This window comes from Lathamus discolor, chromosome 5 (assembly GCF_037157495.1).
Source record: "Lathamus discolor isolate bLatDis1 chromosome 5, bLatDis1.hap1, whole genome shotgun sequence".
NCBI classification, from domain to species: Eukaryota; Metazoa; Chordata; class Aves; order Psittaciformes; family Psittacidae; genus Lathamus; species Lathamus discolor.
Genome location: NC_088888.1, coordinates 8,445,241 through 8,469,613, shown reverse-complemented (window position 1 = coordinate 8,469,613; position 24,373 = coordinate 8,445,241). Strand labels below are relative to the sequence as shown.

The 24,373-nt window shown below is 40.0% G+C and overlaps 1 protein-coding gene across 2 annotated transcripts in view; it reads right to left on the bottom strand.

Annotated features, from left to right (window-relative positions):
• NRXN1 (neurexin 1) overlaps positions 1-19,900 on the bottom strand; it is a 541,621-nt gene extending 521,721 nt beyond the window's left edge. The window contains exons 1-2 of one of the 2 annotated variants that reach the window (XM_065679616.1): positions 19,734-19,900; positions 19,017-19,111 (exon numbers count right to left, since the gene is read on the bottom strand). In XM_065679616.1, the coding sequence (XP_065535688.1) occupies positions 19,017-19,065 (49 nt within the window). In that variant the 5' untranslated portion in view covers positions 19,066-19,111; positions 19,734-19,900. The remainder of the gene's footprint in view (positions 1-19,016; positions 19,112-19,733) is intronic. The other variant, XM_065679620.1, reaches the window with a different exon arrangement.
• Between the last annotated feature and the right edge of the window lie 4,473 nt (positions 19,901-24,373).

Here is a 24,373-nt window from a genome sequence, read left to right as displayed (position 1 = left end):
GAAAAAAATCAACTACTGAGAACTGAAACCAAGAGAGACATGAATAAGGGAGATACTAGAAAACAGAAGACAAAACACATATTCACTGGGCATCTCTTTAAATAAACCTGATGCTATGATACTTGGTATCATGGTATTCTTCAAAATAAGATCCAATTGAACATATTAGTTCCAGGGAGTTGAATATGTGACATTATCACTTGAAAGGATTTGTATTTCTGTTAATTTTAAGAAAGTTATTACCAGCACATTCAGCATCAAAACTTTCTAAACAGAAAACAAGTTTGATGTTAAATGCCTTACAGAAAGAACACCCCAGAGTGTCATCCCACACCCCCGCCTCTCCTCTCTTAAACACATATGGAAACATTTTTACATTACATACAGGTCATAAAATTATTCCGGTTTTTGAACAGTGAAATGTATTTTTCTACTACCAACATTCCTTGAGCCTTCAGGTCAAATTTTTTTACTTCTAAAAGCCACATACACTGAATATTCTCACCACTTAGTGTTGCTGTTTCTTAGAGGAGCAACATAAGAACATTTGAAGGTAACAAAGGTTAGATTAGACATTAGAAAGCAATTATTCCCTGTGAGGGTGCTGAGGCCCTGGCAAAGGTCGCACAGAAACTGACAGACTCATTTAGATGAGACATTAGGAAGGAGTTCTTCCCCTTGAGAGTGGTGAGGTCCTGGCACAAGGTGCCCAGAGAAGCTGTGGCTGCCCCATCCCTGGCAGTGTTCAAGGCCAGGTTGGATGGGGCTTGGAGCAACCTGGTCTAGTGGAAGGTGTCCCTGCCCATGGCAGGGGGTTGGAACTGAATCACATTCAAGGTCCCTTCCAACATAAACCATTCTATCAGTCTATGAATAAATGTCATGGTATTTAGCCATCCTGTATGAAGGTACAGTATTCTTTATATTAATAAACACCCACCTTGTTATATTTTGCATAATAGCTGAGGCTGAAATTAAATTTTCAGAGTGGTACTTCAAAGTCTGCCAACATCAACTAGCTTTCCACCTAAAAAAGCAAATACCTTGACTTTATTTCAACAAAAGTAGGACCTACAAATGACAACTGGTCTGTCCTCCTTTCCACCTGCTCAAATCTCACCCGTAAGTCAACACTGAATTACAAGTATCTATCCCAATATCTTAAAATCCCACCAGGCTTGCCAAGGGTTCTTTTACCTTCACAACAAATCCATTAAATACCAGACATTTTCTGTCTGAAATGTGTATTTCCTGTATTACTTCCATACAAATATCTGAAAGCATTTTTGGCATGCTCAAGGCAGAATATCCATATTAATAACTTCTCCTTTATGCAAAAATCAGGGTCTAAGTAAACTTAGAAAAAAGCTTTTGCTATTATTCCCTTCAGTAAGTCCCCTGCACAGATTTTATCTTATAGAACCTGAACACTACTCTTCCTTCCCTGATTTGGGAAGACTTATTTTTGTAGTTTTCTTTTTAAACCACTACTCCATGAAGCTTACGACTTACCTCAAACTTCTTACTCAAACTGCAATGCTCACCTGCAGACATCCATTGCTGAGTCTGTATCTAACCCCAGGTAATACTTCAGCAGAAAACATTCCTACTCAGCTCTCCATAGAAGGTGGTTGCAAAGGAGTGACTGAACGTAGCAGAACATCTTTACAAGTGGGAAAACATCTGAAGTAGCACAAAGGAGTTTTATGACACTAGAACAACTCCCACAAAGCTTCAATAATTTTTTTCCTTTATATATTCATTGCAGTTTTGTTCTACTTGCACCTTCCAAACAAATTTCCCATTAGAGAAGATAAAAGTAAAACCACACCTTTTAAACCAGCTAACCCCTCCAAAATCTTGCATACTAAGTGTATACAAGTGCATACTTGCAGCGCTTTCATTGTTTTCTCCACTTGTATTGCATTTAGTCTCTCCTACCTCATGCTTATCTTCCATTTGGATTATGAAACTTGCAAAGGCCAGCATTTACAGACTGCCTAGTGCTCCACGAACTCTCTCTTCACTATGGCTGTACTACGGAGATTCCAGTTACTTGCCTATTATTTATTCTGTATGGTAGATATATACTTATAGCTGCAAGAACAAAGAAGCTTAACCATGCTTTTGATATTTTTCTCCTTTCTTGTTGCGATACACTGCCATCTTAGGTTTTATTATTGTAGGTCTTAAATTTCCATGGAGTCAAACAAAAGGAAATACATACTTTATAAGTCTTTAAACCATGGAATTCCTTGCTGCAGAAGTTCAAACGGTTCCAGAAAGTTCAGATGGCATGACAAAAGTCTGGAAACACTCATGGATTTAAAAGCCAATACAGGCGCAATTACATGATTTGTGGTTCAAGATGACCTTCCTAGAGTGAGAGATCACTAAACCCTGGAACCACATTCTGACAAGTTTCACTGCATACTTATTATTTGATTGCTGCTGGGGTCCTGTGTTGAATGTCCTATAAAAAGCAACACACTAAGGCTCAAGATACTTCTGCTCTGGCCTAACAAAGCTATTCTTAAATCAGAGATTGCAGCCTGGAATACGGTGTTAAAAACACTTCTGATGGAAAAGAAACAAACATTGTTGCATGGTTACAGACATTTGTTGGCAAACAAACACTTCCACAGTCCTTTTTTCTATTACTATCATGGCTAATAACACAATCAGCAAACCTCCTGCAAAAAAACAACTGCATGGTTTTACTTTAGTTCACTTATCTCCTGTGTGTGGCCTTAATTTTGGGTTTGTATGCACTGTACTAGTGGCCCAATTTAAACTCCCAAAGTAATACTGCATGTGAGTTTCTGGCAAGACTAATGGTAAGTGGGTTTTTGGAAAACCCTTTAAGCACTTTCTTTGCAAATGGCCACAGGATGCTTAATGGAATAAGAAGCATTTCTCATAAGGTCAGCTATTCCATGTATTTTTTACTACTTGGATGGTGGTCTAAAACCCTTATACTCAAGAGGTTACATGAGGATTTTGTCTTAAGAGTTCATTTTCTGCATACAGTAAACACTTCAAAAATCATTAAAAAAAGTTCTTGCCAAAAATATTTGATTCCTAAGTAATGCTTTTAGTTACTCTTTTACCAGAAGACTCCAAAAGCTACTACCCTAGCTGTAACTAGCTGCAAGTGAGAATATTTACAAAGCTCCTTTGCTATGACATACTGAACTGTGCAGCTGCCAGCTTGACAGTATTTCACGAAATCCAGCTAAATAAACTATTTCAGTTGAAATGCTTGCTTTTAAACTTGACCAGGGACATGTTCCCGGTGACATAAGACCTACAGCCTAAGATGAAGAGGATTCATCTACCTGTTCTTTCCGTTCTCCAGAGCTCAAAAGTGATTTTTCTCTTCTATTTACTAGTGCACTAACATATTCAATAAAAGAAAAATTTCCAAATCATTAATATTTGCTTTCTTCCCCTATTCCTATTAGTTGTCCCCAAAATACTATCATTTTGAGAGAGATTTTGCCAAAACAAGCACATGAAAAAGATGTGAAGACTTTTGCATGCTTCTCCTGAGAAACTCTGCATTGGGATCAAGAATAGACTGTGAGCACCAGAAATTTCACTACAGTCTCAAGTCTCAACAAGCAAGGACTGCAGCTGTGTTGATGCGGTTGTTGAAAAATGCACAAATCTTGTGTTCAATTGTGCCTAGAAAACAATTTGAGAACAACACTCCTATTCGGATACATAGAACACACTTTTACAGGCAAGATAGAAGGGGTTCATTTTTAGGCAAAAATATGAAAATCTGAAGAACAATTAAGTGCTGGAATGAATCATGCAAAAGCACAGAATCTGATCTCCCATGGTTTACTGTGGAAGAACTAGCATGATACAAACCCAACCGTAAAATCACAGAGTGGTTCAGGTTGGAAAGGACCTTAAAGTTCATTCAGTTCCAACCCCCTGCCACAGCAGGGACACCTTCTACTGGACCAGGTTGCTTCAACCCCCATCCAACCTGGCCTTGAACACTGTCAGGGATGGGGCAGCCACAGCTTCTCTGGGCACCCTGTGCCAGAGCCTCAGCACCCTCACAGGGAAGAATTTCTTCCTAATGTCTCAGCTCAATCTCCCCTCTGTTGGTTTAAAGCCATTCCCCCTTGTCCTGTGTTTACACACCCTTGCTAAAAGCTCCTCTCCAGCTTTCTTGTCCGTCCCTTCAGGCAATGGAAGATGCTCACAGGTCTACCCAGAGCTTTCTCAAGGCTGAATAAGCCCAGCTCTCTCAGCCTGTCATCATAAGATCCTACACTGTGCTCCGTCTTCCAACAGAGGACCGTATCTGGACACCACCCAGTGATAAATTACACACACGAAGTATAAATGATAGACTGCATAGATACACTGCTACAGAGCACATTTAACTACCAGAAAGCCCACAAAATATATGCTTGTAAATTTCTACAGCCTTCCAGAAGGCCTTTAAAAATGGAAGACTGTCAGACTTAGTGCCTTCAAAGGAAAAATAGTTGATTTTAGTTTATATTACATTTAAAAAAGCGTTTTATGAACCAATGATGGATTTAACCAGGAAAAAAAAAAAGCAGGGTCCATAATTTAACAGTGAAATTGCATTAAATTATTTTAGCAGAAAATTTCACTCACTGCACCATCTAACATGATATAATTGTTTCACATCAAATAGCAAAGCCAGCTTCCATAGTACAGTTTGGGAAGAATAGAATTGGAATGCAGCTCTGTAATGAGCTTCTACTTACGAACTTCACAGCCTTACGAGTTCACACTCAGTATTGTTGCAAATGTGCAAGTGAACCCAGTATTTTATGCTCTCACAGCAGGGATTAGTAACTCAGAAGAAAAACCCATTTGTGAAGACATTAAGGTGAGCTGCTGTTTCTCAAGAAAAACAGGTGCCTAACACATTCATGATTTAACTCACATTTGGATCATTCTGGAAGACCACAGAGTTCAATTACAAGCTGCCCAAGGAATTCATCTTGGCTTGATGCACTACTCACCATTACCTCCTGCTATAGTAGGATTCCTTAAGGCTAATAACATGCTCTTTCTTACCTACATCCCCTGTAGCAGAATGCTTACTTTACAGGCAGATCATTTTTCACTGGCTTCCAAATTTAGAAAGACATTCAAGAAGCAAAAAACCAAAGCTTAGTTTATGTGTTGCATGCCCAAGCACCTCAGCAATCAAACAAGCCATTTGCACACAAAAGAAATATTATAATCTGCAAAACATTCAAACAGACAACACATCTATAGTACCAAGCACAGAAACTAAAGACAGGTGCAGTTATTAAGCTTTTGTGTATGCTTAAGAATTACAAGTGATCTAACTAGTCATTTTGAGCGGTAAGAAATCTAAATTAATTTTGAGCAACAACAAATTTAATTTGCACAAAACCAAACTCAGAAGAGCTCAAGCCTACTCTCATTAGTTTCAAGTGAGTAACAGTGTTTCTGTGGTTAAGATGGTAAGAAAAGACAGGTCTTCTTCACAGATCTCAGCCCAAACAACTTCATCAGCAAGCTCCCACAAAGCACAGGTGAAGCCATAGTTTCATAAGCTGCCTGCAGAGATCCAGAGGTTTCTAACAAGAGGTCACTTTCACCATGCACTCACACCAAATCCCTGCTTCCTATAGCAACTCTCATCCTGTTACATAGCAATCCTAACCCACAAAACCGATGACCAGACTAAGATTAAACAAAGATCAAAGATCTCTGGAATGTCTTTTTGGAACTTGACCTAGTTCAAAGCTCACCTACTTACGGGAAACATCAGGGACCTGCAACCATTCTTCCTAGCATCTAACCTAAACCCATCCTCTTTCCACTTAAAGCCATTCCCCCTTGTACTATATGCAGGACAGACCCCTTTCAATGCCAGCTGTAGGATTTAAAATAAAAGCTCCCTGGTTGTATCGCACTTCTTGTCCAACAGCCTACAGGGTATATGAAGACTTTATTAGAAATTAATTTTCTTCAGCTAACTGTAGCCAAATTCTAGTCAAGCAGATACAAAGTGGTTATTCGTTGAATTAAACAAAGAATGCATGTCCTCTCCCCAGTCTATCGGTCCATTTTGCCTAAAACTAATATGGTCACCCCTCAAATACTACAAACCTTGCCGCCAAGTGGTAGTAATCAGAGTTTAAAAAACAAAAAACCAACAAACAACCAAACAACCAAAAAAAACAAAAAAACCCCAAACCCCAAACACTAACCTTTCCCCTTCCATTAATGTGTGTTACTTGTGTGTGCTGCATTTATCTTCTTCAAACTAAACCAAGCCTAGTTTAAAAACACGTCACTTCTTTGTGTATATGTGTACTTATGGAAATGTTTTAAACACTGCCATCTATTTCTGGAATAGAGAATAGCAGTGCTAATACCCTGCAACGCTTCCACAGGTTCTACTGAAACCCATTCCCCCCACCATAACTTTATCAAGTTTTATGATTATGGAACTTTCTACACTGCTACAGTAAAGCTAAGTTCCATGACACGCTTGCTGTTATACAGTTACTACAAAGACTTAGTTAACCTTCTCAGAAGCACTTTGCACAGAACATTTTTCTTTTCCTGGCTTAACCTCAGTATGTATCTGACTGCTTAACACCTAGACGTTAAAGTAACTTTGCCAAAACATCCTGCCCCAAGCTCCACCCTGTAAGTGTGCTTGAAGTTACCACAGCATCCAACTCTGTCAGCAAGATCCCCTGCGGTACCCTAAGAGCCCCCCGCAAGCCACTGGATGGAGACAGGAAAGGAGGTAAAATAGAGGGAAGAAAACCCCCTCAATCTCTTTTCTGCAGTGATTAATATTAAACTTAATATTTTGCCTGCAGATTCAGAGGTAACAAAATATTTGCTTTTTTCTCTGAAAACATAGTAATTCTGTATGAAATCACCCAGTCACACATGATCCCTTTCTCTAATCCCCACACTTGAAGTGAAAACTTTCATCCTCAATAAGATATGGAAGCAACAGTGAAAAATAAGCCTTGCAACTGAAATAAGAACACTTAATGCATGTTTAATTGTTCTTTTCTTTCTTTCCCCCAGCTGAACAATATTTAACTCAAACCTATTACAAAGCAGAGTAGAACACTTCAAGCAGTCTTCAGGGGCTAGTTATGCAACCTCACTATTCTGCACATTCAACAGATAATAGTTCTGAGTGTTACCTGAGGAACAAAACCATCCAGCTAGAGATGGTCTGAAGGCAGGTAAGTTCTTAAGAAACTATCACAAACTCTTTTCTATTCTCTAAATATAACTCCTTCAATCTGTGCCTGACAATGCTCACATGAAAATGAACAAATTAAATATTGAAGCACTGCATCATGCAGATGAGATGCACATACACATATATCCTACTGCAGTACGTCTCTGTTTTTCTTGCCTTTTTCCTTTATTCTCTCCTCAAACTCCTAGGATTTTATCACCAATACCTTTATATTAGTTTCAAAAAAGCTATAGTAGCTAATAACTGGATATAGAACAGTCTTCCATATGTAAATGCTGGTTTAAGCATCTTATAACCTGAAGATGATAGAATCATATGATTTGGGTTGTAAGGGACCTTAAAGTTCATACAGTTCCAAAGTTTTCCCTGCACAGGCAGGGACACCTTCCAATAGACCAGGTTGCTCCAATCCCCACCCAACCTGGTCATCAACACTGCCAGGGATGGGGCAGCCACAGCTTCTCTGGACACCCTGTAACAGGGCCTCACTACCCTCACAGGGAAGAATTTCTTCCTAATGTCTCATCTCAATCCCCCGCTTCTGCCAGGCTAAAGCCATTCCCCCTTCTCCTGTCCCTACAGGCCCTTGTCAAAAGCCCCTCTTCAGATTTCTTGTCAGCCCCTTTAGGCACTGGAAGATGCTCTTAAGTCTCCCCAAAGCCGCCTCTTCTCCAGCAATCTCAGCCTGTCTCCAGAGCAGAGGTGCTCCCAACCTCTGATCAAAGATCTTCCCTTTTATTATACAGACCAGTATGACACTTACTGAAGCTTCAGGATGCCTGTGAATATTTCCACCCCATTTTCAAAATGATCACTCTATTTTTAGTGATATGCAGTAATTTTCAACATACACATACTGAACAAAGTTTTCAAGCTGATTAAACTGTAGACTAAAGTTAAGCTAGCCTTTAAGGCTCAGCCAACACACAGTGCTGCCCAGGCACACATTTTTAATTTGAGCACACAGCTGCAGAATCAGGAAAAACTGGGGATCATGACTTCCTAAGCCCCTTCTTTTTAAATTGAATGGATCTGAAGGAAACTATGCCGTTATAACAGACTTTGCAGTGGGCTTGAGAATATAGGGGTGCACAGGGGGAGGGGAAGAGATGCCTGCTTTTGGGATGTATGTATTGTTGGGGGGTTGGGGTCAATTTTCTGTGTGCATTTTGTTGTGGTTTTCAGGTTTTCTTTTTTCCAGGTTTCCTTTTTGAGTCCTGTATCCTTCTGGCAGGTGCTGGTAAGAGTCACCACTTTCCAATTACAGGTAAAAACAGGCCTAAAGGTAAGGATCCTGTTATTTTCTGGAGACTCATAACTGTTTTTGAAGAGTAAGGATGTAATAGCCTTAAGTCTCCATGCAAATAAATACTGTATTGCTATGCATATAGAGTAACGGCATTCCTTTCAGTATGTGTTATTTTACAGCCTGTTAATGGCTTCTGAGATCAGTATTTGAACTGCACAAGAACCATCCTTCTGGAAAAATTAAAGCCACTTAGGAATGAGTCATATCTCTTGAAGCATTCCTCAACAAATTACAAGTCTCTGTAGAACCACATATTGCTTTTGGTTAAAACTGACCCTAAAGCTCATCTTGTTCCAAGCCTCTGCCACAGGCAGGGACACCTTCCACTGGAGCAGGTTGCTCAACTGTAAGAACTTCCCTTAGTAAAAGAAGAAATAAGCAGGAAGAAAAGCCATCTAAGATGTCCATGCATCTTTCACACAGCTAGGCACCACAGTTGCTAATGGGGATCAAAAGAGCAGTAAGAGTGTCTGACTACAGTGTGTTACCATGTAATCACGTAGTTTGTTATTCTTTAATAGGTCTTCCAAGTACCTGGTATGTTACTTAGTATTTGATCACACTTCCTTTCAGCCTACTTCACCACACTACTCCTTAAGTGTAGTACTAGACTTTTTGTTATTCATAGACTGATTGAGATGGAAGGGACCTTAAAGCTTACGCAGTTCCAACCCCTTACCACGGGCAGGGACACCTTCCACTAGATCAGGTTGCTCCAAGCCCCACTCAGCATGGCCTTCAATTACTGCCAGGAATGGGGCAGCCACAGCTTCTCTGAGCAACCTGTGGCAGTGTCTCACTACCTCACAAGGAAGAACTTAGTATCCTTCTGCTGCAACAGGAATCCTTTTCCCACTGGTATTCATTGAGCATCCTGCTATCAAATCGTGAAGAGCTAGCTAGGGGCATAAAGCACACCATTCTCGGGCCTTATTCATACTGTGCTCAGTAAATACTCACCAATAAGAACTTAGAAACACGTATGTAAAAACAGCAGAGCCACGTGAAGACAGGTTGTAAGTGACAATACTATACTGTGTACTCCAATTGCTATGGAGATACTATACATTTACTTCTGCTCAATTACTAGTTATTCATTCAAGTGTTTGTTCCTGTAATGATGAGATTTAAATAGCATGCATTTCAGTGCACAAATTACAATGGTATGGAGGGGAGTTTTAGATTAGGTATTAGGAAGTTCTTTCCTGTGAGGGTGCTGAGGCCCTGGCACAGGGTGCCCAGAGAAGCTGTGGCTGCCCCATCCCTGGCAGTGTTGAAGGCCAGGTTGGATGGGGCTTGGAGCAACCTGGCCTAGTGGAAGGTTTCTCTGCCCATGGCAGGGGGTTGGAACTACATAAGCTTTAGGGTTCCTTCTGACTCAAACCATCCTATGATTCTCTCATTTTGGTTGATTAACACAGCTCAGCCATTGCTTTCACGAAAGAAATCATAAGGCAAGATTTTTCAAAACAAAACCCAAGTACTTTCCAGCCTGCTTCTCCACAGCACAAGGGAAAACTGACAGGGCACCTAGTGACTGGTGGAAAATTAATTTGGGTCACTCTACAGCACAGTTGCTATGGCAACTGCATGCCAAATGCAGCAAGCACGCTATTCATCAATGTTAATATAACATCAGCCATTCTTCACAGATTTTTAATCAATGTAAAACAAAGCACATCTCATAAACTAGATATAAATTAAAATAAAACTTGTATGGTCAACTCCCCTCTGTCAAGGAAGAAGTATCACCAAGTCTTCTTTGTTGTGTGGTCATTTGTCACATCATCTTAATTTCTTCAGAAACAATTTCCACACATAAATGTCACAAAAACAAACGGATCTGACTTGAAGTTGCAGGGGAAGGGTCAGCTTCAGGGAAGGGTTTTTTCCTAGATGCATTAATACCTCTTTTTTTATAGTAAAGCTCTGAGCGAAAAAATCAAAATTCAGTATCACCAGTTTAAAACAAGACAACTCTTGCTGGCTTTACACAAGCAAGATCAGGTATTCTACAATATGACCTCAAATATGATGTGCATATTATATAATATCCTTTTGACCAGGCATAGTGGTAAGTTAACACCTGGAGCCAAAGGTTTTGTTTTTTGTTTTGTTTTTTTTTTTTGGTTTTTTTTTTTTTTTTTACACATACATACCAAACTCTTGAGCTTTTATTTTTTCCAGATTGTTCAGTTATTTCAAGGTAAACTTTCATTGCTTCAGAGCCTGCTTTAACTCTTAAAATCTAAATGTGGATGAGCATTTCAAGACTAGACTTTTCTGTCAGCTACAATTAGATCACAGAACCAAAAAAGCTTGAGCTATAAAAAGCTCAAGAATCATAATCTGCTTCCTAGACAATGTTAGACTGAGGTAAATTTGGATCTTACAAACATAGTACACAGGTATACAAATATACAGTTATACAAATATACACAACTAAATAAATCCTTGATACTATAAAACCCACCAGAGGACTCCTTCCTCCACACCCTCCAAAATAATTTATTCCCCTCTTTCCACTAATAATCTATCATACAAGTATTCAAACCAACACAACATGAGATACGTAAAGCTGAAATACTGTATTCAAAGCTCTGTATTTGAAAGAACTGGCCCTACCTACAGAACTGAAAAAGTGCACAACTGTTAGTTTTGGTGTTACATCAGGCATTTGTTTGTCTCTATATTATAAAGCAGGTTCAAAGATTTTAAACTGGATTAAAAAGGAAGAGTCCCAATAGACATTTCAACTAAGAGGTGGGGGTATTATTTCTTTTACAGAAGTTGAAACACCAGTGTTAGTTTACCAAGTTAGTTTACTAACACTAAAGGCGTTAGTTTACCAAGTCAAACAATTCCCGAGTCTACTTACAGTTGCTCCTAGTTCCTCAGGACCAGTGAGGAAGTACAAATTATTGTATCTTTTTGGACCAAATGAACAGGTTCTGTACTACACAGAGTATCATAGAATGGTTAGGGTTGGAAAGGACCTTAAGATCACGCAGTTCCAACACCCCTGCCATGGGCAGGGACACCTCAACCTAGACCATATCATTGAAGGTCCTTTCCAACCTCGCCTTTAACACTGCCAGGAATGGGGCAGCCACAGCTTTTCTGGGCAACTTGTGCCAGCACCTCATCACCCTCACAGGGAAACACTTTTTTCTCTTATCTAACCTGAACATCTTCTGTTGAAGTTTAAAACCCATTACCTACTGTCCTATCACTTCACCCCTGATGAAGAATGATAGAATCATAGAATTGTTAGGGTTGGAAAGGACCTTAAGATCATCAAGTTCCAACCCCCCTGCCATGGGCAGGGACACCTCACACTAAACATTGTCACCCAAGGCTCTGTCCAACCTGGCCTTGAACACCACCAGGGATGGAGCATTCACAACTTCCCTGGGCAACCCATTCCAGTGCCTCACCACCCCCCCTACAGTAAGTAACTTCTTCCTTATATCTAATCTAAACTTCCCCTATTTCAGTTTTAACCCATTAGCCCTTGCCCTATCACTACAGTCCCTAATGAATAGTCCCTCCCCAGCATCCCTATAGCCCCCCTTCAGACTCCCCTCCAGTACCTTTATGGGCCCCCTACAAGATATTGGAAGGCTCCTATGAAGTCTCCACACAGCTTCCCTTCTCCAGGATGAACAGCCCCAGGTAACCCTTATCACCCTTGTGGCTCTCCTCTGGACTTGCTCCAACAGCTCCATATCCTTCTGATGTTCAGTACACCAGAACTGCACACAATACTCCAAGTGAGGTCTCACAAGAGCAGAGTACAGGGGCAGGATCACCACCTTCAACCTGCTGGTCATACTCCTTTTGATGCAGCCTGGCACACAGGTGGTTTCTGCACTGAGAGTGCACACTGAAGCCAGCTAATGTCCAGTTTCTCATCAACCAACACCCAAGTCCTTCTCCACAGGGCTGCTCTGAATCACTTCTCCACCCAACCCGTAGCTGTGCCTGGGACTGCCAATCAAATAAGAATCATCAGGAACAGCAGACCAGCAGAAGTTAGTATCAGTACTTGGTCTTGAAAAGGTGTCAGAGGGGGCACTGTATTTGGCTTGTTGCATTTTTATTTTTACACACTTAGTGGTGTAAAGGGAAGAGATGTTGCAGTTGTACTACAGATCTGCCATCATTTGACCAATAGATACACTGTGGAAAGCTATAAGCAAAATAAACATGTTTTAGATATTAAATATTAATCAGATGTTAGCATCATCCACCACCCACAATATGTTTGCGTCTAAAAATTGTTGATTTTTGGTGCATTTTTGCCCTTAATTCTCAATGCATCAGTGCCCACCTGATAAAGAAAAAGCATACTGCACACAATTTAGAGCTGGGGAGAATCAAGATGTTATTCTATTCTTAAGACCAATTTCAAATTTAGATTTTCATTCTATTAGGCAGAGGCACCCTAGTGAAACAAACAGAAGTGGTTTTATGAAAAAGTACCCCCTTGAAGACAAAATTCTAAGGCATAAAACTAAAGAGGCAAAACAAATTGTATAAACGATTTCTAGTGAAATAGATGCCAAGTGTTCATGGCTGATATACTGCATTTAGGTTTTGAATTATTTGGAAGACATCTGGAATGAAAAAGGTGTTATTTTATACAAAAAGATGATTCTCTAAATAGACAGCTTTTCCAGTGCTGTTTAATTGTTCCATAACCACAGTAGTTTGGCTTTTTGGGTTAAGCAAATAACACTTTGAGCTCAGAAAAGTCGAGAACAAACAGCTTCAATTCAAAGAATCTTTATCAGCACAGCAAGTTTCTGAATGCACACAAAAGATGACACTCCCAGAATCTGTCATTATGAGCCCCTGCAAGAAAAACCACCAGGAGAGATTGAATTTTCTGTTCTGGATTCTCTAACAAGTCATATCCATTCCTTGTTCAGCGGCTAGCAGACACATAGCCAGGTTATTTCAAGTTATCTGTGCTTTCCATGCATGTAATTATAAACAGCTAAGAAATCTGGATGCAGGGTTTACCTGGCAAAAATCAGTTGGGAAATAATGATTTGCAAAACCAAACAGCCCTTCCTTTTTCCTTTCACACAATGGTTTTTTAGTACTCTGATTTACAATTCCATTTAGCTAACCCAGCTGACTGGACACCACTCACAGGCACTACTGCTGTCCTATCCCCTAAGTAACCAAATCCCTTATGGCCTTCAGTTGGGGAGCTTCCCAAATCCTGTGTGTTGAAGCTGTTACACTTCTACCCTGAAGCACTGAGGAGGTGAAACTGAATTCAAGCCCTCCTTAGCAACGGTATAATTTGAGCCTATGTCTATCATTTTATGTGAACCTTCTCACAATTAAGCAATTTATGTAAGAGACCCAGGAAGGATGCTGCACTCAAAGTTAACAGACACCTTCAGAGAGCAAGTAAAAAAACTTGTCTTCAAATACTGACAAGTCTTAGTCTTGGCAATAGTGAACGGTTCAGCATCTGAGGTGAGTCAGATCAAGACCAGAAGTACAACATAAGGCAGTTTGAGAACATAAGCATCAGAAATTCATGTGCTCAGAGACTTCTGGCATATTGAGGTTTTGTGAGAGTTGAGCAGAATTTGATGGTCTAAATCTGAGTTTCAGGCAAAGCTATTAAAACCCCCTAGCAGATATCTTGGATGCTTAAAACAAAACGGAGGAGTTTTTCTGTACTGCAGAGAATCAAACAGCAGTATTTCAAAAGATTTCCATACCTCATAAAGTGCTCAATAATCTGGTCAGAGAGGATATCCAGGATGAGTCAGCTGTGCTGGAAAACAGCTGCAACAATCAAGAGGTTTCAACTGGAAGAATCACCTTTATCTTTTAATCAAATACCCTTAGGTATTTCAGAAGACAAAACTATAAAAGGAATAAAACCCAAACTCAACACTTGCACCAGATGTCAGTTATCCATCACATTCAATATCTCAGGACAAGTTAAGCATATTCAATGTGTCCAATCAGCAAGTTACACCCGATGCTGCTGCTGCTACAAAGCAAATAAATAAAACAGCAAAGATCTGCCACAAATTGAATGCATGACTTACAGTACAACTGGCTTTGACTTCATCTAACTAGTGGAAAAAGTAATATGCAAACCCTAAAAACACAGTGCCACGTTTTATGTCCCACACCATTTGTTTAATATAGTATTTAGAGCCCTAATAGAAATAAGAAAATGTGCTCAGCACAGTACATTATCTTTTCCATTTTCTAGCTTACATTTTTGGGGGTAGGGGACAGCTAGTAATTTAACCACCTAAAGTGTCACACAACAATTTAGTGCTTAAACCAGAGTGTCTGGTAGGACCTTGTTTAACTCAAGCCAGTGCAACTGTCAGTATGCTCATCCTACTCCTCAGCTTCCAACCGTAACCTCCATACACACAATGGCACCTGCATCAGCAGATGACATTTCAATGCCTTCACAGGCAGCAGTCTCAAGTCTCCAGATCCTGCATTACATACTTTTTTTAGACAACTAGCCTGAAAACTGGAAAAAGGAATGAATAGGTTCATTATATTTACATAGTTAGTGACCTTACTAACTGAGCCCTTCAGACATTCAATTCTTATCTTTACTCTTCTCCCCAAATTTACTGCATGAAGTACTTAACATAATTACAGCTTAGCATAATTGTAATTTACTAGCAGCATTGTAGTTCAAGGCCTGCTCACACACAGATTAAGGGTTTCCATTCCAGAGCAAAAAATTTGTGATAAAAAGCTAACCTGTATTAACACCTGCCAAGAGAGACATCAAACTCTGAACCAGAGGTCAAATAACCAGCAGCTCAGTTTTAAACAGCCTTAACAATACACAAATTGGGCAGCACATTTCACCCCCATGCTTTTGAACCGTAAGTTACTAGACAATACAAATTAAACATAAATATCATAAGGCTAAATTCCATATGCAAGCACGCATACAAAATGCTACTGAATATACAGCCAGCAGGTGAATTAAAAAAAAAAAGTCCAACATTGTTCTATAAAACACTGTTTTCTAGTGTAACATATAAGCAATTTATACTTTCACAAGAGATGTGAAAAGAAAAAAGTCAGAGCTACTTTGTGATTAGTGAACTTAATTACACGCATTAACTACACTCAAGTTTCACATTAATATAACCTCCTGAATTTTGCACCTACATGGAACTAAAGAAACAAAGGGAATACATCTTGTCAATACTTGGCCAGTGACCAAATCTATCTAGGTAGGAAGTATAAGAAAGATATAAATATAAATATATAAATAAATATATATATATATATATAAAAAGGACACTACATTGGCTCTCAATATGAGTGACAACTCCAAAATTTGGACAGAGTTTAGAGAGACATACAAAGCTATCTGTGCAGAGAAGCCTCAAACCAAATGATGGTAACATTAAACATAAGTTGGTTTATCAAGGGCACATGACAAACTGAATACAATAGTCACTGATTAATGGGAGACTTCTGATCAATATATAGACTTTAAGAAATGTAGAACTAATTAAATTTTTGCAGTTTCTCACTTCATGTAAAATGACACTACTGCCAGCAGGCCAAGACCATTTAAAAAGATTAAAATCTGCAGTGTTTCTCACATTGTTTACCCAGCCATGTAAGACAGCCCTAATTGCCTTAAAAGACCACTAATGCAGCAGGACTTTCTAGAAAAAAGGAAGAATTTTATTTCAAGTGTCATATTACTGAATTGACTACAGGTAAAATCTCACAACAGATAATATCCTATTATCTTAGCCTCCCCAAGAACAAACCGGGCCATTTCAAGTAGTTAAGTCTACAAACGTGTCTAATAGCTGACACTTGACGTGCCTGTTCTGCACAATTACTGTATTTGGTAGTCACAATTAGTGTAGTTAAAGTATTCATAGACTACAGAAGTGTAAAGAGAAGTGGTTGGTTTAGAATCAAAAGTGGCAATGCCAGGGAAGAGACTGAAACAGTAACTATTTATCCTCAACTCCCCAGTATTATTTTACCTGTTTTTGACAAAACACAGATTTGCATCATATTAGAACATTTACTGGGTACTGACTGTAATGCCAAAGCCTATCACAGGATCCTAGAAATGGCAGGTACAGTTACGTCAGTGTTTTTATTTCCAAAAAGGGTGATGTTTTTCAGGTACCTCTCCCAGTAGTCCCTGGACACAGATACCAAAGAACAAGAAAATAGACTATTTGGGTTGGAAGGGACCTTACAGCTCGTCCAATTTCAACCCCATTCCACCCGATCAGGTTGCTCCAAGACACGTCCAAACCGGCCTTCAATAATTCCATGGACAGGGCAGTGACAGCTTCTCTGGGAAACCTGTGACAGGGCCTCACCACCCTCACAGGGAAGAATTTGTTTCCAATATCTCATCTAAATCTCCCCTCTGTCAGTTTAAAGCCATTCCCCTTGTCCTATCACTACACACCCTTATCAAAAGCCCCTCTCCAGATTTCCTGTTGGCCCCTTTAGGCAATGGAAGCTGCTCTAACATCTCCCAAGAGCCTTCTCTTCTCCAGGCTGAAGCAGCCCAGCTGTCTCAGCCTGTCTCCACAGCAGAGCCCTCTGATCCAGATCTGCTCCAGCCCTCTGATAATCTTTGCGGCCCTCCTCTGGACTCAGTCTGAATCAAAATAAACTGAAAACTGTGCTCCAAGTCTGCCCCTACACAGGCACAAACAGGCTTTCAATCCACTGGGTCACTCTGAAGCATGCCAAAACCATTAAGACAAATCATTACATTTGGGCACTGTAGACTCAAAGTCACCAGGTCTGACACTCTCTGCTCCAGAGCCCTCCACCTCCTGATCCATACCAATTGCAGGTGGTGGCATAGCCTCATTAATGACTGGTCTGGGAACAACCAGTTTCTGAAGCTCAGTAAGATCTTATTTATACCCATATGTAACAGAGAAATCTGTGTTAGGGAACTGGTCACAATCATGCATTTTACCATTACCAATAGCAATAGTTTTATTTCTGCTTTGCTAAGAACAAAGAAGCTTAATTGTCATTATTTGCTCAGTGGATTACAATATAATCATGCAATATAACCACTATGTTTATTACTGTAAGTCCTAAACATACAAATCATCAGAACTTTCAAGTGATCTTTATGTTTATCATATTCTAAGAATAATGCAATTTGATAGCAAAAGTACCAAACTGAATACTGCTGAAACCAGCAGCTACAGCACTCCAGCTACAAAAAAATGCATAAACATTAAGAGGAAATGAGCAAATGATCTGAAAGACAAAATTTGGAATAGCACTTCCATAATTGTTTTTTCATATTTAAATAAGTTACTTGAGCTGAAAATAACTTTTTTTTGCCAATATACAAGCTCCTCCTGTTTTATCTCCAAGATTAATATGCCGGTTTAATACATGCATAAACCCAATTAGTGTTGGAAAATGTACTGTAAAAACATATTTATAAACAAAGTTTATGCAACTGAAAACTGCATTTATCAGTGCAAAAACACAAGTATTTTATTTACTGAGTAGATACACAGGTTGCACTACCACTTAGTGTAACATTACAAGTTCAACTAAGAAAGCCTTTTCCAATGAAAGAATCCACAAACGCCACTTATATTTGGCACTAGGAGTAGCTCAGCCAGCTGTGAACACTAAGTCTGAATAAAACAGGAGCCCAAACAAAAAAATCTGCTGTTACCACATTAGCAGCATTTGATCACCTGATTTCTCAGGTGCTTAAAAAAAGGTAACCTGTAGACAAGCAAGAGGCTGTACTTTCATCTAGAAATCCATCCACTGGCAATACAGGATTAACTAACAGCCACTCTATTTGCTTCTACATATTACCAATGTAAAGCCACTTCTGTGGCTTAGTTAGTCTGAGCAGGCAGTCCTGTTTCTAAAGTTGTGTTTTGTCTTTTTATTTTTCTCTCCAGGAATTTTTGCCTTTCATTCACAAAACCAGTCCACTAGATGTAAACTGCAGCAAACGCACTCCATTCACAAATCTGGAGTATAACTGTACATTCTCTAGACACAAAATACTACATCCCATTCATTTTTCTGCTTAAACTAGGGAACCAAGGGCTGTTCTACAGCCCCTATTTATTCAAATAATTACCAAAATGCTAACTCTGCATTTGATTTTCTTCCACATCCTGACTCCAACTTCCATATAAAACACAGGATTGCAACTAAAACCCTCTCATTCATACACTATCAAAATTTAACACACATTATTCACAGTCTATTTATAAACTCCAGAACTACTAAAAAACATAGCAATTGCCACTAAGTTTAATAACTCTTGTCTGGGATTTCAGATTTAATATTCATGAACTTGTGTTTTGAAACATCTACTTCAAGTCAGGCTGCCCAGAAAATGCTGCAAAAGCTTCAGTTTTCAAAGCATACCTGCTGGTTCCAAATATCTCTGGGGCTTCCCCCCAGTTTTGGTTTCCATTTCTTCCTTCTTGATGTAATATACTGAACGGTGTTACCTGGAGACACTTAATTTTCACTAAATATTAATTAGTGCCTATAACGATCTGATATTCTAAACTAAAAGACAAGTTGCCAAAATTACCTAAAAATATTTATGAGATTAATAATGCAAACCAGATCCTCTATCACTTGCTCATCTATGAGCTCCCAGCCCAGTTCCAGCATTTCAGTTCCAAGTGCTTTCAAGGCACAGACAAACTGCTCTAGTTTCACACTGCCACCAGCACAAAACAAGTTCCTTCTTTGAAGTCCATGCCATCATAGCATGCTTTCCACCCCATCACACCAAGTGAGTGAATGCCATTGCAGAAGTTCATGCTGTTCACATACATTTCCACCCCTCTATCTCAGAAAAGGAAGGAGGAGGGTAGCAAGGTCAATCAAAACCAAAAAGCCTTTTCTGAGAAACTAACAGACTAGGACTGTTCAAATGAAAGAGAGGTGACCATAGCAGGACATTACCAAGACTGAACTCACATTTAAAATAGGAAGGTGAGCAAGCAACACCACACTGTTCACAGCTTTTCCCCAGTACAAGCACACAGGAGCTTCAAATGAAGCAGAAACAGGACAAAGCAAGAGATCATTCTTCACACAGTCTACAGGAGAGGTAGGGGTGCTGCTTACTTCAAAACAGGATTAGCAGGTTACAGGAACAGAAGTCTGGCAATCGCTATCAAAAGCGGTCACCACCATTAACTCAGTAAACCACATACCACAAATACCTAACAGTACTCTGGAGCAGTCCTACTACCTGCTTACCACTACTGATGCTTTCCCTGGCAGTATCCAGAAGTACGTGCCAGGCAGAAGACAATAACAGGCCATATCGACCTTAATTCTTATGTCAGTTAATTCACATTCATTAACCCAAAGACACACCCAGAGCAACAGAAAGAACACCTGATTAGTCAAATAACACCCTCCTTGAAAACTACAGGTGCCCTCACACCTGACACAGATAATGAAGCACTTCAGTCACCATAAAAGCAAGTATTTGCTGTAGTTTTGCATCCCCAGCTGAACTGCATCTACTCCTGAGTTAGTTACACCTAGTATTGCAGCTCACTCTCAGGCCCCAGGTGAACCCCAGGAAAACAGGAAAGTACAGAATAATTTCCTTGCTGTTTTGTCTTACTCATCACTAAAGTTTCATTATCAGGTAATATTGCAAGTTCCCACACATCATCCTATACTTTGAGGAGAGGAATGTGAAGCGCAAACACATCTCCTCAAAGTCTCTTCTGATAGTAGAACAGCATACAGCAAACATTTCTGTGACTACAGTGGGAATGAGAGGAAGCAGCTAGGGAAACTGCTCGATGAAACATATTACCTACTTCTATCCCACCACCCCCAATAACTGTTTAACTTCTGAGATGGCATTCTTAAGGTTTTGGGGTTTTTTCTTCAAAATACCATAGTTCTCCAAAGGAGTTTCCATTATTAAAAGTTCAAGCCCTCCAACATTCACATTTCAGAATGCCTCAAAACAAAAAAACAAAACAAAAATGCAGAAAGTTCAAAACATTATGTAATTCACAAGCTGTAAGACATGCTATTAATTCACAAAGTAATGCAAGAGTAATAATAATCCTCCAGGAAGGGGAAACGTACATGTTTTACATGTTTAGAGTACTGAAATAGCTTTAGTCTTACAAATTAATTTTAATTTGTACCTTAATAAATTAAATTTCAGAATAAAAACCAAAAAGGATCAACATAACTCCCAAGAGTTGTTAGGGCACCCTTTATCATGTGGAAGACACAAGTACTTATGACTACCTGGATATCAAGGTCTGCCAAACCCATATTCAGTGGTCTGGAGTAGCATTCTGGTATTTTCTAAACTGAAACGAGATTCATCTACATGATAAATGATGTCCTTATAAATTGAGACCTGTGCAAGATTCCCAAATAGGGGCACTAAATGAAGACCCACTCCTGCTTCCTGCTCCCAGCACAGTTCTCATTGCAGATGAGACTCTGACACCAAGACAAGTTTTATTCTCCAGGAAGAGAATCAAAATTTGAACACTGCAAATCAAAGCTTTGCTATCAGTGATGATTTTGGTTTTGCAGAAGTGGCATAAAGAACAAAAACTTTAAGCTTCCATTTCAATCAAAGCATGTTAGTATTAAGACAGAGCTCCAAAAGACCTGGAAAACTGACACTTTAAAAGAAGCTATCATTTTTCACAGAAGGGTAGATTATATGAAGTAGGGCTGTGCCAAACAAATTTATCTCTACAGTGCTAGTTTCAAATCCACTCAATGGAAAAATACAGGCCAGATTTCACTCTCCCATTCACATTCCAGAGAAGCAGGTATATACAAACCCAGAAATCACCACCTTGCTTTAAAACCATTGTTGGCTAACTAAAACTGCTTATCTTGAATATATAACCACAGAATGGTTTGGGTTGGAAAGAACCTTAAAGCTCACCCAGTTCTAACCCCCACTTTACATTAAATTGCATCAACACTGGCCACAGCAAACAAGGCCAATTCCAAGTCAATGCCAGTATGTAATATTGTTCCCTTGTAGGGCCTGCGTTCATAACGTCAGGCAAAGCCTACACATCACTGCCCGTTTAAGCCTCTAAATGTTTTTTCTATAGCACACATTTTTTTTTACTTTTCTACCCTTCATACCTAGGGCAGCAAAGCCAAGGAAAAGCAGTGGCCTACACTTACTCTGCTAAAATTTAGCCTCAACACCAACTGCGGTCTTTAAGGTGCCTACCTGAAGTGCAAAGCCACGGTGCAGAATGAACAACCCCCACCCAGGATCCGAGGGAGGGGAGAGGCCGTGAGGGCGGCCTGAGGTAAACCCCGCCCAGCCCCGGAGAGCCACATGGACCACGGCAGCCTCGTTCCTGGCCGGTTTATACTTGAAAAACAACGGGATCTTCTAAATGACATTAAGCCCGCCTAAACACGTTTGCTATAAAAGCTCATTTCAAAGAGGAAAAAGGGCTTTATCGGCGGCCAAGACAGCAAGCCTGCCTCAACATGGCGGGCTGCTTCCACAACATTCGAGGACCTCCACGCATCGAAACAAACCTTCAAAGCCCCGCAGAAGATAACGCTGCTCACATGCACACAAAAGAAAAGGGGGAAAAAAGGGTTTTTGTACCTCAACACAGCGCTGGCCGGAGCTCCTGCGGTAAAGCCTTTCCCTCCCAGGCGGTGGCGGCCTCGACCCAGCCCAGAGGCGGCGAGTGTAGCACCGCCAGCGGAAGGCGCCTAGTGCAGGTCTATAGCCACTGCCAGCCCTCGGTAGCACCCGTTTAAAGCTGTCGGGTTGCCCACCCCTGGCACTAAAAACGCTCCTTCCTCCTCCCGCAGTCATCTCCTACCTGCCAAGTAGGGCGAGCAGCTGAGGCAGTGCCATATTTTCAACCCCCTGATTAATCTCCCGTTCCTTAACCTTAAGCCTCTAATTCATCTTCCTTGCTTCGCTGGCCCACAGTCTGACAAACTATTCCAGGAGGAGTTATCTCCAAGGTCAAGATAGTCCTTTTGTGTGATCTTCTCTGGATGGAGCTGCAGGCGCAGGGGTCTGTTAGGGGACACCCTGCCTGTGGCCAGCAGCTTACTGGGGCAAGCATAGCCAAAAATGGTACGATCCCCGCAAAAATTCCTTGTAGCTGTGGCTGCCCAAGCCAATTCCCTACTCACAATTATGATCTGAGGGTTTTAAGAAGCCTGTGTTTCAAGTTCTGTGTTACTTGATCAAAATGTGTCACAAAGCTTTAAAGCCATGGTAACAATGCTATTAATTTTCTTAAGCAAAACTGTAAACTTCAGAAAATACATCACGTAAAGACACAGCACTAAGAGCCATTATGTTTCGGCTAAGACTGATAAAGCCTACTCTGATGTGCACACTTTGCTTTCCGCACTATACTCCATGTTGTTCCTTGTCACTGCCAGGCTCAAAACTGGAACTGGCTGACTGACATGTAACAAATTGATTCAATATTCTCTTTTTCAAGATTACTTTTGGAGTTGGAATTCAGAACGGTCTGATACTACATCCGTGCTAACCTTCTGCGTTCAGCTGCTCTGATGAGCCATCCATTGCACTGCTCACATTTGCAATTTGTCAGGTGAATCAGGACAAGGTTATCGTCCCCCTGACTGCACCCCAGGCTTCAGAACCAGAGGAGAAATGACACAAGTACACTTGTTGGGGGGGGGGGGGGGCGGTGTTCAATCACATTTGGTAAGGAAAAAGAAGTGCTAGAAGTCCCAAATGCTGTCAGACCAAGTATGCTGAGTTTAATCAGATAGATTTTCCTGACATATTTTTTTACAGTAATGCCGCAGTTCCCAAAGCTGTTACTTTTCTTATTCCTCCTAAGCTTGGTATTTCTGCCTCATACTGCACTTCAAAAATAATCTAAAATAAAATATGCATAAATTAACACATTTTAATTGAGCATAGCAAAGTGATGACAGTACAGCCCTAAAGACCTAATTCAGAAAGTGCTATTTTAAGAAGATGGAGATGTTCTGACAAAAATCAGATTAAGGTACTATGTTAATGTGCCAGGACATCATCCACAACAGGACATTAAAACATTCCTGTGTCGTATCTGAAAAAGCAGTATTAATTTTGACTACAGCAAATAAAAACAACTAAAAACTTTGTAAATTGGTTTAATATTTAAACTACGTATGAGAAATTTATTACAAGTGTTCATTGTAGGGAGAAATTACTTTTAAGTTATTTCTATGATTCTATGATTCTCTAAGTCTGAGCCACAGTATGTTTAAAAAAGAGTTTAACAAGGTAGGTGAGGCTGTTAGTCCTATTTTCAATAGACAAGAACTCAGCAGATGGCTGGGGCGCTGCACTTTTGATGCCATTTTCCTGTATGACTAGAACAAGACGTAATGCTAAAGCTGGAGCCAGGAGATCAGATACAAGATTCGGCCATTTTATTGCTGTAGGAAGGATACAGTGCAACCTCTACCTGATCACAAAGTAACAATGAAATAATTAAAATTTCCATCACTGAAGTAACTTCATTCCCCTCCACCAATTCTACCCCATGACGTATATAATAAATGTTGTTGTCTTCTTTTATAGGAAATAATGCACGGGGGAAGAAATGCCTCCAAATCCAAAGCAAAAGAAGTACAATGCCAATATTTTGAAGAAGCTGGGGTCCAGATTTGGATTGCCCAAATCCAGATTTGTATATTATCACAGGTTAGCTAACTAGAATATTAATGCTTACAGTGTTCTGACAGAG